The sequence below is a fragment of the Manis pentadactyla genome, chromosome 1 (assembly GCF_030020395.1).
Source record: "Manis pentadactyla isolate mManPen7 chromosome 1, mManPen7.hap1, whole genome shotgun sequence".
NCBI classification, from domain to species: Eukaryota; Metazoa; Chordata; class Mammalia; order Pholidota; family Manidae; genus Manis; species Manis pentadactyla.
This window is the reverse complement of record NC_080019.1, coordinates 155,433,075-155,448,964: the sequence shown is the minus strand read 5'-3', so window position 1 is coordinate 155,448,964 and position 15,890 is coordinate 155,433,075. Positions and strand designations below refer to the sequence as shown.

The 15,890-nt window shown below is 37.1% G+C and overlaps 1 protein-coding gene across 1 annotated transcript in view; it reads right to left on the bottom strand.

The window, feature by feature from the left end:
• Positions 1-11,196: 11,196 nt before the first annotated feature.
• Positions 11,197-15,890, bottom strand: part of ARL6 (ADP ribosylation factor like GTPase 6) — a 47,528-nt gene continuing 42,834 nt past the window's right edge. The window contains exon 8 of the mRNA XM_036916569.2: positions 11,197-11,286. Within this exon, the coding sequence (XP_036772464.1) occupies positions 11,261-11,286 (26 nt within the window). The 3' untranslated portion in view covers positions 11,197-11,260. The remainder of the gene's footprint in view (positions 11,287-15,890) is intronic.

Genomic DNA, 15,890 nt, shown 5'->3' with positions numbered 1-15,890 from the left:
GCATTTGCCTCACAATCAGCTGCTCCACCCTCCCTAGAGTGATTTTACTATCTCTGGTGACAGCTATCCAACCCTAGGAACACTTCCATCTATAGCAGTCTCTCCAAAACAGACTGCAGAGATGGTTTGTGGTAGGTAAACTCTCTCAGCTTTTGCTTATCTGGAAATTGTTTAATCCCTCCTTCAAATTTAAATGATAATCTCACCGGATAAAGTAATCTTGGTTCCAGGCCCTTCTGCTTCATGGCATTTAATACACCATGGCACTCCCTTCTGGCCTGTAAGGTTTCTGCTGAGAAGTCTGATGTTAGTCTGATGGGGTTTCCTTTGTATGTGACCTTATTTCTGCCTCTGGCTGCTTTTAACTGTCTGTCCTTATCCTTGATCTTTCCCATTTTAATTACTATGTGCCTTGGTGTTGTCTTCCTTGGATCCCTTGTGTAGTGGGATCTGTGGATCTCCATAGCCTGACAGACTATTTATGTCCTTCCCCAGATTGGGGAAGTTTTTGGCAACTACCTCCTCAAAGACACTTTCCATCCCTTGCTCTCTCTCTTCTTCTTCCGGTATCCCTATAATGCAAATATTGTTCCACTTGGATTGGTCACACAGTTCTCTCAATATTCTTTCATTTTTAGAGATCTTTTTTTCTCTCTGTGCCTCAGCTTCTTTGTATTCCTCTTCTCTGGTTTCTATTTCATTTATTGTCTCCTCCACCGTATCCAACCTGCTTTTAATACCCTCCATCGTGTTCCTTAATGATTGGATCTCTGACCTGAATTCATTCCTGAGTTCTTGGATGTCTTTCCGTACCTCCATTAGGATGTTGATGATTTTTATTTTGGACTCCCTTTCAGGAAGAGTCACGAGGTCCATATCATTTAAATCTTTCTCGGGAGTTGTATTAACAATTTTACTCTGGACAAGGTTCCTTTGGTGTTTCATAATTGTATATGGCGCCCTCTAGTGTCCAGAGCTCTATTCTGGAGCTGCTGAGCCCCTGAACCAATGTCGGGGGTCACAGGGGAGTGGTACTGGGGGTAGGAAAGAGCTGTTCCCCTCCTCCTGGCTGCTGTGCCTGTCTCCACTGCCTGAGCCAGTGGGCCGGTCACACAGGTATAAGTTTTTGTCCCAGAGCAGCTATATATGGATCCCTGCTTTCCACAAGCAGCCAGAATCCCAGTCTCCCCAGGAACTCTGCCGGTATTAACTTTCCAACCCAGTAGTTATGCGAGTCTCCATGAAAGCACCATGAAATGTAGGTTTGTGATCCCAGAGCAGATCTCTGGAGCTAGGTATTCAGCAGTCCCAAGCCTTCCACTCCCTCCCTGCTCTGTTTGTCTTCCTCCTACCAGTGAGCTGGGGTGGGGGAGGGGCTTGGGTCCCACGGAGCCACAGGTCTGGTAGTTACCCCGTTTGCTGAGGTCTGCTGTTTTCTCCAGGTGTGTGCAGTCTGATGCCATCCTCTTTCCTGTTGCTCTTTCAGGATTAGTTGCGCCAATTAAATTTTCTAATTGTATCCAGTTTTAGGAGGAAGCCTCTGTCTCTCCTCATGCCACCATCTTTAATCCCATCTCTGTATTTAATTTTTTTATCTTTAATATAATTATTTAAGCAAGAATTAATTTCTAATAGTTCTATTCCATTTTAGAATAATCTTTAGGTTTTGGAGGAGTGTTATAGAGGTAAGGAACAATTCTGGAGTATGACTGCCTAGATTCAATGTTCAGGGTCCTCTGCTTATCAGCCGTACGAACATAGGCAAATTAACTAACTCTAAGGCTTCACTCTCATCATCTACACAGGGGTCGGCAAAACTTTTAAAGCCCAGAGATTAAATAATTTTTCTCATTACAGGCCACATACATTATCTATTGTTTCTCACTCTTTAAAAGAAAATAACAAAATGTACTCATTTTTAGCTCAAGGGCCATACAAAAGCAGATTGGTAGTTTGCCTACCCCTGATCTATGTAATAGAGATAAGAGCATCTACTTCACAGGGCTATTATAAGGAGTCAATGAATTAATATACATAATGTGCTTTGAAAGTGCCTGGCACATAGTAAAAACTGTAAAATATTTATTATCATCACTATATTTCTAACCAATCTTTTAAAAAAGTAGCTACTCTTCTTGTATGACCTTAAGCATTACTTGGGGACTTGCAATTTGTAAAAGATTTAATTTGTCCTTGGTTTATTCAAAATCCCCCCCAAAAGTTTAACACTATATGTTGATGAAGCCTCCAAGTGTGGCATTAAAATCAAATTGTTGGAAGAGTCAGTAATGGTCTTGGGGCAGCCCCTTGCAATCTCCAGGAGTGTCCATAATAAGAGTCACTCTGAAATGTAATAACTAAGTTACCCAAAACATTCAATCAAACACAGTAAGCATTTCTCAATCATTATAGTATTTCTGTCCAGCGACAGAAATGGACAAACCTTTTTTAGCATCCACTTAAATGAACTTTTAATACTGGTTTATTTTTTACACCAAAAAAAGGGTATAATCAGAAGGCAGAAAATAAGCACAAAGTTAAAATGCTACAGTATTTTAAAGTACCAGAGTTACATGCAGGATGTATTTGTCTTAAGTATTCTCAATATTAACTACATTATTTTTGGAAATCCCACCACAGTATGCAAAAAATTCCAAAGGAAAAAGATAACTTAAGCAAACAGGAAATAATTCATAATTTTTAGCAGACAACCTATAAATGAAAAACAAATACATAAAACTCAGTTCTTTTGTTATTATAAAGCACAGGCTGAATAGGGCCACACATAAATATTTAAATGCAAAACATACAGTAGTATACATTTTGAATATTTTATGAGGTGTTTATATTGCAATGTAGAGCTTAATGAATTAAAGTTTGTAATACAGAGTTGTCTAAATATGAAAAAATACTTGTTTGAGCTTTAAGGCAATAAATTTTAATTGCATAATGTTAAATGAGTGTGTTAAATAATAATAAATGAAATAACCTCAGCTTACACATATTTATATGGCGTCCTGTAACTACTACTATACCCAGCTTGCTTCTACATAATCTTTACATGGGAATGTATAGTGGGAACGGATGTTTGTAGACTATAAAGTAGACTGGGAGATCAGGGAAAAAAGGAAAAAGTCAGTACTTCTCTTCCTTCTAATTATTTGCATAGGTGTCAGTTACTACAGTTTGTGGAATACTAATTAACTTAGTATCAATGTAGTTTTTATGAATTATTTTGATCATAGTCATTTCTGCCCAGAGTTTAAAAATAAGAAGTATTAACTAACTTAAACAAAAAGAAAAAACAGCAGTCCCTTGTCTCTGACATCCTTATACCCCCATCCTATTCTCCTGACCCAAGGGAATAGAGGGAACATACCACTTTTAGGTCCCAGTTTCTTGTTTATAAGACAAAACAAACAATAGAACCTAACATGTAATGTTACTGTGAGGATTAAATTATGTAAAATCATGTATGTGTTAAAAATACAGTGACAGCTGTTGTTACTGCTACCTAATGGTAGATGAGGATTTAAAAATAGAATTAATTAGTTTTTATTTTTTATTTTGGAATCATTAATGTACAATTAGATGAACAACATTATGGTTACTAGACTCCCCCTTTCATCAAGTCCCCCTCACATACCCCATTACAGTCACTGTCCATCAGCGTAGTAAGATGCTGTAGAATCATTGTCTTCTCTGTTATACTGCCTTCCCCATGCCCCCCCACCACTACATTATGTGTGCTAATCATAATGCCCCTTTTCCCCCCTTATCTCTCCCTTCCCACCCATCCTCCCCAGTCCCTTTCCCTTTGGTAACTGTTAGTCCATTCTTCGGTTCTGTGAGTCCGCTGCTGTTTTGTTCCTTTGGTTTTTTCTTTGTTCTTATACTCCACAGAGAAGTGAAATCATTTGATACTTGTCTTTCTCCACCTGCTTATTTCACTGAGCATAATACCCTCTGCCTCCATCCATGTTGTTGCAAATGGTAGGGTTTGTTTTCTTCTTATGGCTGAATAATATTCCATTGTGTATATGTACCACCTCTTCTTTATCCATTCATCTACTGACGGACACATAGGTTGCTTCCATTTCTTGGCTATTGTAAATAGTGCTGCAATAAACAAAGGGGTGCATCTGTCTTTTTCAAATTGGGCTGCTATATTCTTAGGGTAAATTCCTAGAGTGGAATTCCTGGGTAAAATGGTACTTCTATTTTTAGTTTTTTGAGGAACCTCCATGCTGCTTTCCACAATGGTTGAACCAATTTACAATCCCACCAGCAGTGTAGTAGGGTTCCCCTTTCTCCACATCCTTGCCAACATTTGTTGTTGTCTTTTGGATATTGGCTACCCTAACTGGTGTGAGGTGATATCTCATTGTGCTTTTAATTTGCATTTCTCTGATGATTAGTGCTGTGGAGCATCTTTTCATGTGCCTGTTGGCCATATGAATTTCTTCTTTGAAGAAGTGTCTGTTCAGTTCCTCTGCCCATTTTTTAATTGGATTACTTGCTTTTTGTTTGTTGAGGTGTGTGACCTCTTTATATAATTTGGATGTCAACCCCTTATCGGATATGTTATTTATGAATATATTCTCCCCTACTGTAGGATATCTTTTTGTTCTACTGATGGTGTTCTTTGCTGTACAGAAGCTTTTTAGTTTGATATAGTCCCACTTGTTCATTTTTGCTTTTGTTTCCCTTACCCGGGGAGATATGTTCATGAAGAAGTTGCTCATGTTTATGTCTAGGAGTTTTTGTCTATGTTTTTTCTAAGAGTTTTATGGTTTCATGACTTACATTCAGGTCTTTGATCCATTTTGAGTTTACTTTGTGTATGGGGTTAGACAATAATCCAGTTTTATTCTCTTATATGTAGCTGTTCAGTTTTGCCAACACCAGCTGTTGAAGAGGCTGTCATTTCGCCATTGTATATCCATGGCTCCTTTATCATATATTAATTGACCGTATATGGTTGGTTTTGTATCTGGGCTCTCTAGTCTGTTCCATTGGTCTATGGGTCTGTTCTTGTGCCAGTACCAAATTGTCTTGATTACTGCTGCTTTGTAGTAGAGCTTGAAGTCAGGAAGTGTAATTCCTCCTGGTTTATTCTTCCTTCTCATGATTGCTTTAGCTATTTGGTGTCTTTTGTAGTTCCATATGAATTTTAGAACTATTTGCTCTAGTTCATTGAAGAATGCTGTAGGTATTTTGATAGGCATTGCATTGAATCTGTAGATTGCTTTAGGCTGGATGGCCATTTTGACAATATTAATTCTTCCTATCCATGAGCACGGGATGTGTTTCCATTTATTGGTTTCTTCTTTAATTTCTCTCATGAGTGTCTTGTATTTTTCAGAGTATAAGCCTTTTCCTTCCTTGGTTAGTTTTATTCCTCGGTATTTTATTCTTTTTGATGTAATTGTGAATGGAATTATTTTCTTGATTTCTTTTTCTGCTAGTTCATCATTAGCGTATAGGAATAGAACAGATTTCTGTGTATTAATTTTGTATCCCATGACTTCACTGAATTCAGATAATAGATCTAGTAGTTTTGGAGTGGATTCTTTAGGGTTTTTTATGTACAATATTATTTCATCTGCAAACAGGGACAGTTTGACTTCTTCCTTACCAATCTGGATGCCTTTTATTTCTTTGTGTTGTCTGATTGCTGTGGCTAGGACCTCCAGAACTATATTTTATACTAGCCTGAATAAAAGTGGGGAGAGTGGAATCCTCGTCTTGTTCCCAATGTTAAAGGAAAAGCTTTCAGCTTCTCACTGTTAAATATAATGTTGGCTGTGGGTTTGTCATACATGATCTTTATGATGTTGAGGTACTTGCCCTCTGTATCCATTTTGTTGAGAGTTTTTATCATGAATGGATGTTCAACATTGTAGAATTCTTTTTCAGCATCTATGGAGATGATCATGTGGTTTTTGTCCTTCTTTTTGTTGATGTGGTGGATGATGTTGATGGATTTTCGAATGTTGTATCATCCTTGCATCCCTGGGATGAACCCCACTTGATCATGATGGATGATCTTTTTGATGTATTTTTGAGTTTGGTTTGCTAATATTTTGTTGAGTATTTTTGCATCTATTTTCATCAAGGATATTGGTCTTTAATTTTCTTTTTTTGTGGTGTCTTTTCCTGGTTTTGGTATTAGAGTGATGTTGGCCTCATAGAATGAATTTGGGAGTATTCCCTCCTCTTCTACTTATGAAAACTTTAAGGAGGATTGGTATTAGGTCATCACTAAATGTTTGATAAAATTCAGTAGTGAAACCATCTGGTCCAGGTGTTTTGTTCTTAGGTAGTTTTTTGATTACCAGTTCAATTTCTTTGCTGGTAATTGGTCTATTCAGATTTGTTTCTTCCTAGGTCAGCCTTGGAAGGTTGTATATTTCTAGAAAGTTGTCTATTTCTTCTAGGTTATCCAGTTTTTTACCATATAATTTTTCATAGTATCCTCTCATAATTCTTTGTATTTCTTTGGTGTCCATAGTGATTTTTCCTTTCTCATTTCTGATTCTGTTTATGTGTGTAGACTCTCTTTTTTTCTAGATAAGTCTCAAAAGGGGTATATCTATTCTGTTGATTTTCTCAAAGAACCAGCTCCTGCTTTGATTCTTTCTATTGTTTTATTCTTCTCAATTTTATTTATTTCTGCTTTAATCTTTATTGTGTCCCTCCTTCCACTGACTTTGGGTCTCATTTGTTCTTCCTTTTCTAGTTTTATTAATTGTGAGTTTAGACTGTTCATTTCAGATTGTTCTTCTTTCCTGAGGTATGCCTGTATTGCAATATATTTCCCTCTTAGCACTGCCTCCCCTGCGTCCCACAGATTTTGCGGTGTTGATTATTGTTGTCATTTGTCTTCATATATTGCTTGATCTCTGTTTTTGTATGGTCATTGATCCATTGATTATTTAGGAGCATGTTATTAAGCCTCCATGTGTTTGTGGGATTTTTCATTTTCTTTGCATGATTTATTTCTAAATTCATACCTTTTTGATCTGAGAAGCTGGTTGGTACAATTTCAATCTTTTTGAATTTACTGAGGTACTTTTTGTGGCCTAGTATATAACCTATTCTTGAAAATGTTCCATGTGTCCTTGAAAAGAATGTGTATCCTGTTCTTTTGGATGGAGGGTTCTGTAGATGTCCGTTAGGTCCATCTGTTCTAATACGTTGTTCAGTGCCTCTGTCTCTTCACTTGTTTTCTGTCTGGTTCATCTGTCCTTTGGAGTGGGTGGTGTGTTGAAGTCTCCTAGAATGAATTCATTGCATTCTATTTCCCCCTTTAATTCTGTTAGTATTTGCTTCACATATGTAGGCGATCCTGTGTTGGGTGCATAGATATTTATAATAGTTACATCCTCTTGTTCGACTGACCCATTCATCATTCTGTAATGTCCTTCCCTTCTTTGTCTCTTGTTACTTTCTTTGTTTTGAAGTCTATTTTGTCTGATACAAGTACTGCAACTCTTGCTTTTTTCTCCCTATTAGTTGCATGAAATATCTTTTTCCTTCTGTTTACTTCCAGTCTGTGAATGTCTTTGGGTTTGAAGTGAGTCTCTTGTAGGCAGCATATAGATGGGTCTTGTATTTTTATCCATTCAGTGACTCTATGTCTTTTGATTGGTGCATTCAGACTATTTACATTTATGGTGATTATTGATAGGTATGTACTCATTGCCATTACAGGCTTTAGATTTGTGGTTACCAAAAGTTCAAGGGTAATTCCCTTACTATCTAACAGTCTAATTTAACTCACTTCATATGCTATTACAAACTCAACATAAAGATTCTTTTTTTTCCTCCTTTTTCTTCCTCCTCCATTCTTTGTATGTTATGAATCACATTCTGTACTCTTTGTCTATCCCTTGGGTGACATCTAATTAGCCTTAGGAATACTTCCATCTATAGAAGTACCTCCAAAGTGCACTGTAGAGGTGGTTTGTGGGAGGTAAATTCTCTCAGCTTTTGCTCATCTGAAAATTGGTTAATCCCTCCCTCAAATTTAAATGGTAATGTTGCCGGGTAGAGTATTCTTGTTTTCTGGTCCTTCTGCTTCATTGTGTTAAATATATCATGCCACTCCCTTCTGGCCTGTAAGGTTTCTGTTGAGAAATGTGATGATAGCCTGATGGGTTTTCCTTTGTATGTGATCTTTTTTCTCTCTCTAGCTGTGTTTAAAAGTTTGTCTTTATCCTTGATCTTCGCCATTTTAGTTATTATATGTCTTGATGTTGTCTTCCTTGAGTCCCTTGTGTTGGGAGATCTGTGTACCTCCATGGCATGAGAGACTATCTCCTTCCCCAGATTGGGGAAGTTTTCAGCAATTACCTCCTCAGTGACACTTTTTATCCCTTTTTCTCTCTTCTTCTGGTACCTCTATAATGCAAATATTGTTCCATTTGGATTGGTCACAGTTCTCTCAATATTTTTTCATTCTTAGAGATTCTTTTTTCTCTCTGTGCCTCAGCTTTTGTTTTCCTCTTCTCTAATTTCTATTCCATTTACCATCTCTTCTGCTACATCTAATCTGCTTTTAAATCCCTCCATTGTATGTTTCATTTCAGATATCAAATTTCTTAATGAATGAATCTCCTTTTTAAATTTGTTCCTGAGTTCTTGAATATTTTTCTGTACCTCCATGAGCATGTTTATGATTTTTACTTTGAACTCTCAGGAAGACTGGTGAGTTGAGTTCCATTTTCATTTGGCCCTTTTCTGGGGTAAGATTTTGGTCTGAACCATGTTCTTTTGACATTTCATATTTCTGTGTGGTGCCCTCTAGTGCCCAGCAGCTCCAGCCTGCTCAGCCCCTAGAGTGAGGTTGGGGATCGTAGAGGAGCAGTGCTGGTGCTTGCAGGGAGGAAAAAGCTGTTTCCTCATTCTCGGCTATAGTGACTGTCTCCAGTATCAGAGCCAGTGGGCCAAGAACACACATGTAAGTCTCTGTGCTTTGTGTCTCTAGCTGTTGTAGGCAGGGCCTCCCTCTGGCTGGCCTGATGCCAGCCCAATGACTGCGGGTTTGCAAGCTGGTGCCAGTAGGCCAGGAGGAAGGCTCAACAGACTGCACGTCCCAGTGGTAGGCCTCAGAGCTGAGTAGGCAGGCAGGGGTATGGAGCGCTTGAAGCTCCTCAAAGTTCCCAACCTGCTGGGCAGAGCATGCCTAGACAACCTTGTCCAGCTATCCCATCTCCCACGCTGCACAATCCATGAAAATATCGCCCCTTCAGCAGCTCTCTCACTGCCAGGAAGCCTTTCACACTGCCTGCCTTTCCTTTATCTCAATATCTCAAGCATTCCACCCATCCCAGCTCTCCAACCCCACCAATCTCCAGAGCACCACACAATGCAGGCTTGTGCTCCAAAGCAGACCTCCAGGGCTGGAAGTACAGAAGTTCCAGGCTTCCACCCACTCCCCGCTCCATTTCTCTTCCTCCTGTCAGTGAGCTGGGGTGCGGGGAAGGGTCCGGGTCTCGCTGGATCAAGGCTTTCATATGTTACCCTACTTCGTGAGGTCCGCTCTGTTTGTGAGGTCTGTATCCAGTCTGGTGCAGCCTTTTTTCCTGTTGCTGTTTTAGGGTTAGTTGTATTAAGTATATTTTCTTACTATATGTGGTTTTGGGAGAAGTTCTCTGTCACACCTCTCATGCTGCCATCTTGAATCCACCTTGGTAGGTGAGGATTTTAATTCTTTTAAAACACCCTTTCTCCATCCTCTTAAAGTAGTTACAGTGTATCGTTTTTTTGTTAAATTATATTCAGTGTTTTTATCATCACATACTTTTTATATTTGAGGCAACTCTACATTAATGAGAATCTCATTTTGTATTCTCATCAAAACATTTAATGAGAGGCTGGCAAGCTAGCTAAAATGCTGGACCACTGAAATATTCTCAGTTGGCCAAATTCCAAATCACTGGGATTTCTGAACTAAGAGAAATAGGATTAAAGAACTTCTACTGTTATTTCAAAATTATTTATCCAAATCTCTGTGAAGCAAACCACTACTGCAGTTACTATAACACATCTTTATTACTCACTTATCTTTTGCCTTCTGTTTTTTAAAATCATTTTCACAACTAAGGATCTTTAAGATATTACACACTGTATGTTACCAGTTTTCCTTTATATGGAATGTTTTTCAGCACTGACATCATTGCTCTACATACCATTTCTGAGAGGTTAATTTAAAATTAAAGTTACTCTCTAGAGTTCAATTTTAAGTTTTCTCTAAGTTGTGAGAAAGAACACCATCTGCATAGAGTAGATGCCTAAGAAATGTCTAAAGTTCTAAAGAACATTTTTGTAGTAGTTTATGCTCAGGAAAAACAGTTTGGTGAGTCATAATCTATTTTAATAAAGTACTATAGTAACTTGGAGGTATTCTACAGGAAGAAACATGAAGTCAGTTATAATAATTATTAAAGAACCACATTAACTCATTTTTATACCTCTTAACCTTAAAATACAACATTTTCACTCACCCAATGAAATAAAATTAGATATGTATGAAAAGGTTCTCAAATTCTCCCTCATTAAATTTTAAGGAATATGTCTTATTTACCTTGTATCATCATTGTCTAGAACAATGTCAGACTACTGTAGGTATGAAGATGTTCAATACATATTCATTGGATAAATAAACTCAGTTTAATTTCATCTCAGAAAATTAACAATTGCTTGACAGAAAATACCAAATACCATATTAACACAGCATTACCAAGTATACATTTTATACTTTATTGATGGTGACATACACTAAAAATTTAATACATATTAATTACCCATGGTCCCTTACAGATATTTAAAGTTCTTTTTTATAAGCACAATCATACTGCAAAGTCATATCACACAAAATATTTAGAAGATAATTTAAAAAATAAAATGCACTGAAGATATTGTGAATGGTGATGAGATATTGAGATGGCTTATAACTTTGACTCTAAACATTCTAATTACATCCAAATAATAGACCTTTTCCAAGAAGCTGATAATTCTAGGGGGGGAGCCCTTCTGAGGAAAGATTGAGTTTTCTTCTTATTAATGGCCAGATTGGCATATCTGAAGTCCTGTGTTCTTTAAAAGCTCATTCAGAGTCCACAAATGGAAGCAGAAGATTACGAAGTATTCTTAGGTGCACAAATGCCATCTTTTAAAAAATTTAAAGTATTTAGTTTGCCTTAAGATACATTTCTTGAACTGAAAACTGTTGAGATATCCAAATACTATCTTTTCATGTCTTCACAGCCTGGATCTGATCTGGTAACAAAAACCAAACAAAATTATCAGTCTCCACAGGGCAAAATCTATTTTCTAAAGTAATCCAAGGTAAATCTATAAGAATATGGTAGAGATATATGCATACATCTGTTTTAAAGTACAAACTGTTTTAAAGTACAAAGATACTATAGTTTTGATGTTGTTGTAGATGCACATAGAGTCAACTACTTCTACAAGGCTTGTATGAAAAATAGCAGAACTTTGTCTTATCTCCTCTTTCTCCTTTCATAGGCAACTACTTCCAAGTCCGTCCCTATTTTAATAATGATGTGCCCTGCTGTGGGAATTATTTTCATCCACTGCACTGGGCTCTCAAGAGGACTTTCAACAAAATGCATCTTTCAGTTCTGGAAAACACAGCTTGATGATTTATTTGATAATTTCTCCCCTCTATTTTCTTTGTTCCCTCATTCTGAAATTCTTCTTTCTTGGATATTGGGCCTCCTAAACATGACACATTTTAAAAAAATATTTTCTTTCCAGTTTTCATTCCTTACCTTTTTCCTACTTTCTGACAGACTGCCTCTATTTTATCTTTTTATTGAGTTTTCCATTTCTACTATTCTATTATTATTTTCCAAGAACTCATTTTTTTTTTTTTAATCTTTTGAATGTTCCTTTTCTAGTAGTTTTATCCTGGTCATATTCATGGAAGTAATATTGTCTCTTATTTCTTTAAGATATTATAATAGGTTTTTGAAATGTTCTAAATAAATTCTACTTCCTCTAATGTGCTTCTTTATGTTCTGTATTTTATGTTTTGATCCTCAAATGCCTCGTGATCCATTGCCATTGAGACAGGGACCATGGATGTAGGCAGAGTAGGGTGAGGGCCTCCGGAGGGGGCAGGGTGGGATATTTGCAGTCAGAGCAGTATAAGTACATGCAAAGAAACCCCCCTGCTAAAGCTCTATGTTAAACATTGAGCTCTAGAATCATTCTTCAGTGAAATCAGTTAATGTTCCCCAGATAAAGAAGAGTAGCACATGTTTTGTTATGCTAATCATTTATAACCATGTGTAAGATTCACTTTAACATGCTAAAAGGCCCAGTCCTATGTGCTGTCTTCTTTCCTCCTTCAGATCTGACAAGGTGATTTTGCAAACTGAGCAACGAACTTAGCATGCAGACTCAGCTGTAGACGGCATGGTAAAAGGCAGGAAGAATTCCATCTTAAAGATAAAATTGTATTTTAACACCCAGGAAGTTCAAGAGGCAAAATTCTTTAGTAAGTAGACAATACCTCAGCCCACCTTGGGGGCTGGGCAGGCAGCCTTTTGATGGGCTCCTGGACCAAGGCGCTGGTGTCCCAGAGAGAAATCAAGGCAGGAAATTCCTTACAGTTCAGTTCAGTTTTAATATTCAGGGACCACTTAACAAGTCCCCACCCCTAAGTTTTTTCATGTTCTTGAAAAATCTTCAACTGCCTATAAAACCCCCTAGACAACACATCACCATGGGCTGTCTTGTCCCCTCCTGGCATGAGTGAGGAGCTCTATTCTCTCACTTTATTTCTAAATAAAAGCCTGTACCTTGCTTTCCTACCTTGACTGTTTGTGAAGCTCATTCTTCGGCTCCGCAAACAAGAACCCCGGCATCACCACCTTCTCGTAAGTATGAATGAACACTATAAAGCTGGTTGGAATTTTGATATGTGTATGAGGCTGGTCAAATGTGACCTTCATTCTAGTGTATCTAGCTAACCATCTCCTTTGGCATCTCTGATATTAATACCTTTGGGTCTGTTTTCTGAGGCTGGTCTGATTTCTCAAAGGTGACTTTCTACCTCTTGCCTATGGCAGTGTCTCCTGGGGGGCAGTAGAAGGCAGAAGAGCATTATGGTTTCAAGTATGAAAACACTCAAGTTACTTCTCAGTTTAGCACTACCACACACAGCTGGGCTTGTTGCTCTCCAGTCCAGAGATACTCTGACTCTGCAGAGAATGAACCTTCAATCTTCTTTTGCAGCAAGGAAATAACTGTGCCTTCTCTTTTCAGCCCCACTGCACCCTTATTTCCAATTTCCATCAATATCTGAGCCTCTGAGGGGATCCGCAATGTTAATTAGAATGCTTTCCAGCTTTCCAGTGCTAACTTACAGAATTCAGTTTTCTCAGGTCTGTTCACTCATTCAACATTCACCAGATATCCAGCTCCCAAATGTGGTTGCCCTTTTTGTCATTCCCATTCTTTTTGCCCTTGTGAAAACTTTTGTCTTTACTGTTAGTGAGATTTGAGGAGAGGGTGAAACTAAGTGTATGTTAAACCCTCTATTTTTCATTGAAACAACCATATGCAAATTTACAAAAGTCTTATTTTAAGAAGAAGCATTACTAACTTTCTCGTACAGATTAAGTGATAAAATGAATAAACTTCATTAGTAATGCGGGAGTATTTCGTTTTATAAATATGTTGAAAAATGCAGTGTCAGAGCTAGAAAACAAAATTCTGCAATGGTTTCTACATATATTCTCTGGTGGTTTTAAAAAATACTTCATCTACTCGGGGGTTCTTGTATTTGGGTTGTAATACCTAGGTAATTTTTGGGAATCTTTCCAAAAGAGAATGGACTCATGGTACAAAATGTGTCATGTAATATTTTACCTTCAAATTTTCAACCTTAAGCTTAAAATAATAAGATTAAATTGGTCCAAAATGAACCAAATGCTTTCTTGTTTATTATGCTGTGAAATTTCAGAATTCTGGAAACAAAATGAACAGATGTAAGTTCAGAACATCTTTTAGTTAGATTTACATAAAAACCTTTAGCTAATGAGTTAACAGTTACATGCACAGATTGGTCTTTTATGCTTCTGCTACCTATTTTGAAAAATAGGTTTTTATCTCTTTTCAAATCCAGAGAGACAGGGGTATCAATATATAAACTATTTTCCATTACATAGGAAATGTAAACAAAGGGTGTCCTATTCAAAGCCAAATTATTCACTTTTTAATTTGTACCGTTTCCTCTCTAAATAGAGAAGTTAGGTAAAAGGGTAAATTTAACATTTATTGAGTATTTTCTTATGTTAGGTACTTTAAAACAAACAGTGCTTCATTTAATCTGTATAACAACTTTCGACATTGTTAAAATGCTATAGGTGAAGAAAATTATTATCTTCATAAGATGATGTTTGTTAATAATAATTAGTGGAATAAATAAAACTAGACTTAAAAACCTAATTCCTTTTTCTACTATTCCATGCTGCCTACATAAAATGGAGATACTGCGACTTACTTTGTAGAGAACTGCTATACGATTAGATATGGCAAAAAAAAAAAAAAAAAAGGGCACAAAAATATTTCCAATAATTCACCTCCCTTACAAAGATTTGGGAGGTAAGATGCAAAGATAGTGGACAGAAAAAGCAGATTCATAAATTAGGTTAAGACCAGAGGTGGCAGGTGGCACTGTGATATTGGACTGTTACTGACACCTAGTGGCCTAATTATTAGACAAAAAAAAAAGACCTAAAATTTAAAATCCAGACGACTGCCAGCCTACTTTCAGTAAGTGCTGTGCTTTTATTAGCGTTGGCAGGGTTTCCATCATCCTCTATATTCACTGTGAGCGATAAGCACTGGTAAAGTGAAAAATCAAGGCTGAATATACTTTTGGTGTCTTCTCTGGAATGTTCCTTCATCTGTTTTAGATCAGGTCCCGAAACGTTGACCACTTCCTTACCACAGACTAAGAAACTAAGTTGGTGTGTTCACAGAAAAATTCCATTAGTTTTTCTGAGAACCACTGGAGGTCTCTTTACATTTCACTTAATTATAAAATGTGACTACATTTTTCTTCTCAGTTTAATGGAAAATGTCATGATGACTATATAAATACAAATCACAAAGAAATACAGTAGTATATGCAGTTAACTAAGATACCGTATTTTACTAATAACACAAAAATATTTATCAGATGAACATTTAGTACTCTGAACCAAAGAAATATGTCTCTCTATGGGACAAGCAGGCTACTCTTAGATTTGCTATGACATGCAGAAGAGATAAAAGAATCACACATTACTTGGATTAATTGGTTAGTGCACAATAAATTAAATTTATAGCCAGAAGACTCTGAGAAGATTTTATAATATCTTATTATGTACCCTTGTTCAGGGCAGGGAGATTCCTAATAGGAATGATCCTCAGTTGTTTAGCTCACAAATGTTCATTTTTTTACCTGATCCGCACAGTCCTGTAATAAAGAGGACCTATAGAACTTTATTTCCTTCACATCTATTGCTCATTGTGCTCCAAGCCATTCCTGTTGCTTCTGGAGTGTGTCACCTTAGGGAAAATGATGTACCTTAATTTACTCCCTGATATAGTAAGGATGTAACAACCTATTTGAGACAGGGACCATGGATGCAGTCAGAGTAGGGTGAGGGCCTCCAGAGGGGGCAGGGCAGGATATTTGCAGTCAGAGCAATGTAACTACATGCAAGGAAACCCCCTTACTAAAACTCTATGTTAAACATTGAGCTCTAAAATCATTCTTCAGTGAGATCAGTTAAAGTTCTCCAGATAAAGAAGAGTAGCACATGTTTTATTATGCTAATCATTTGTAACCATGTATAAGA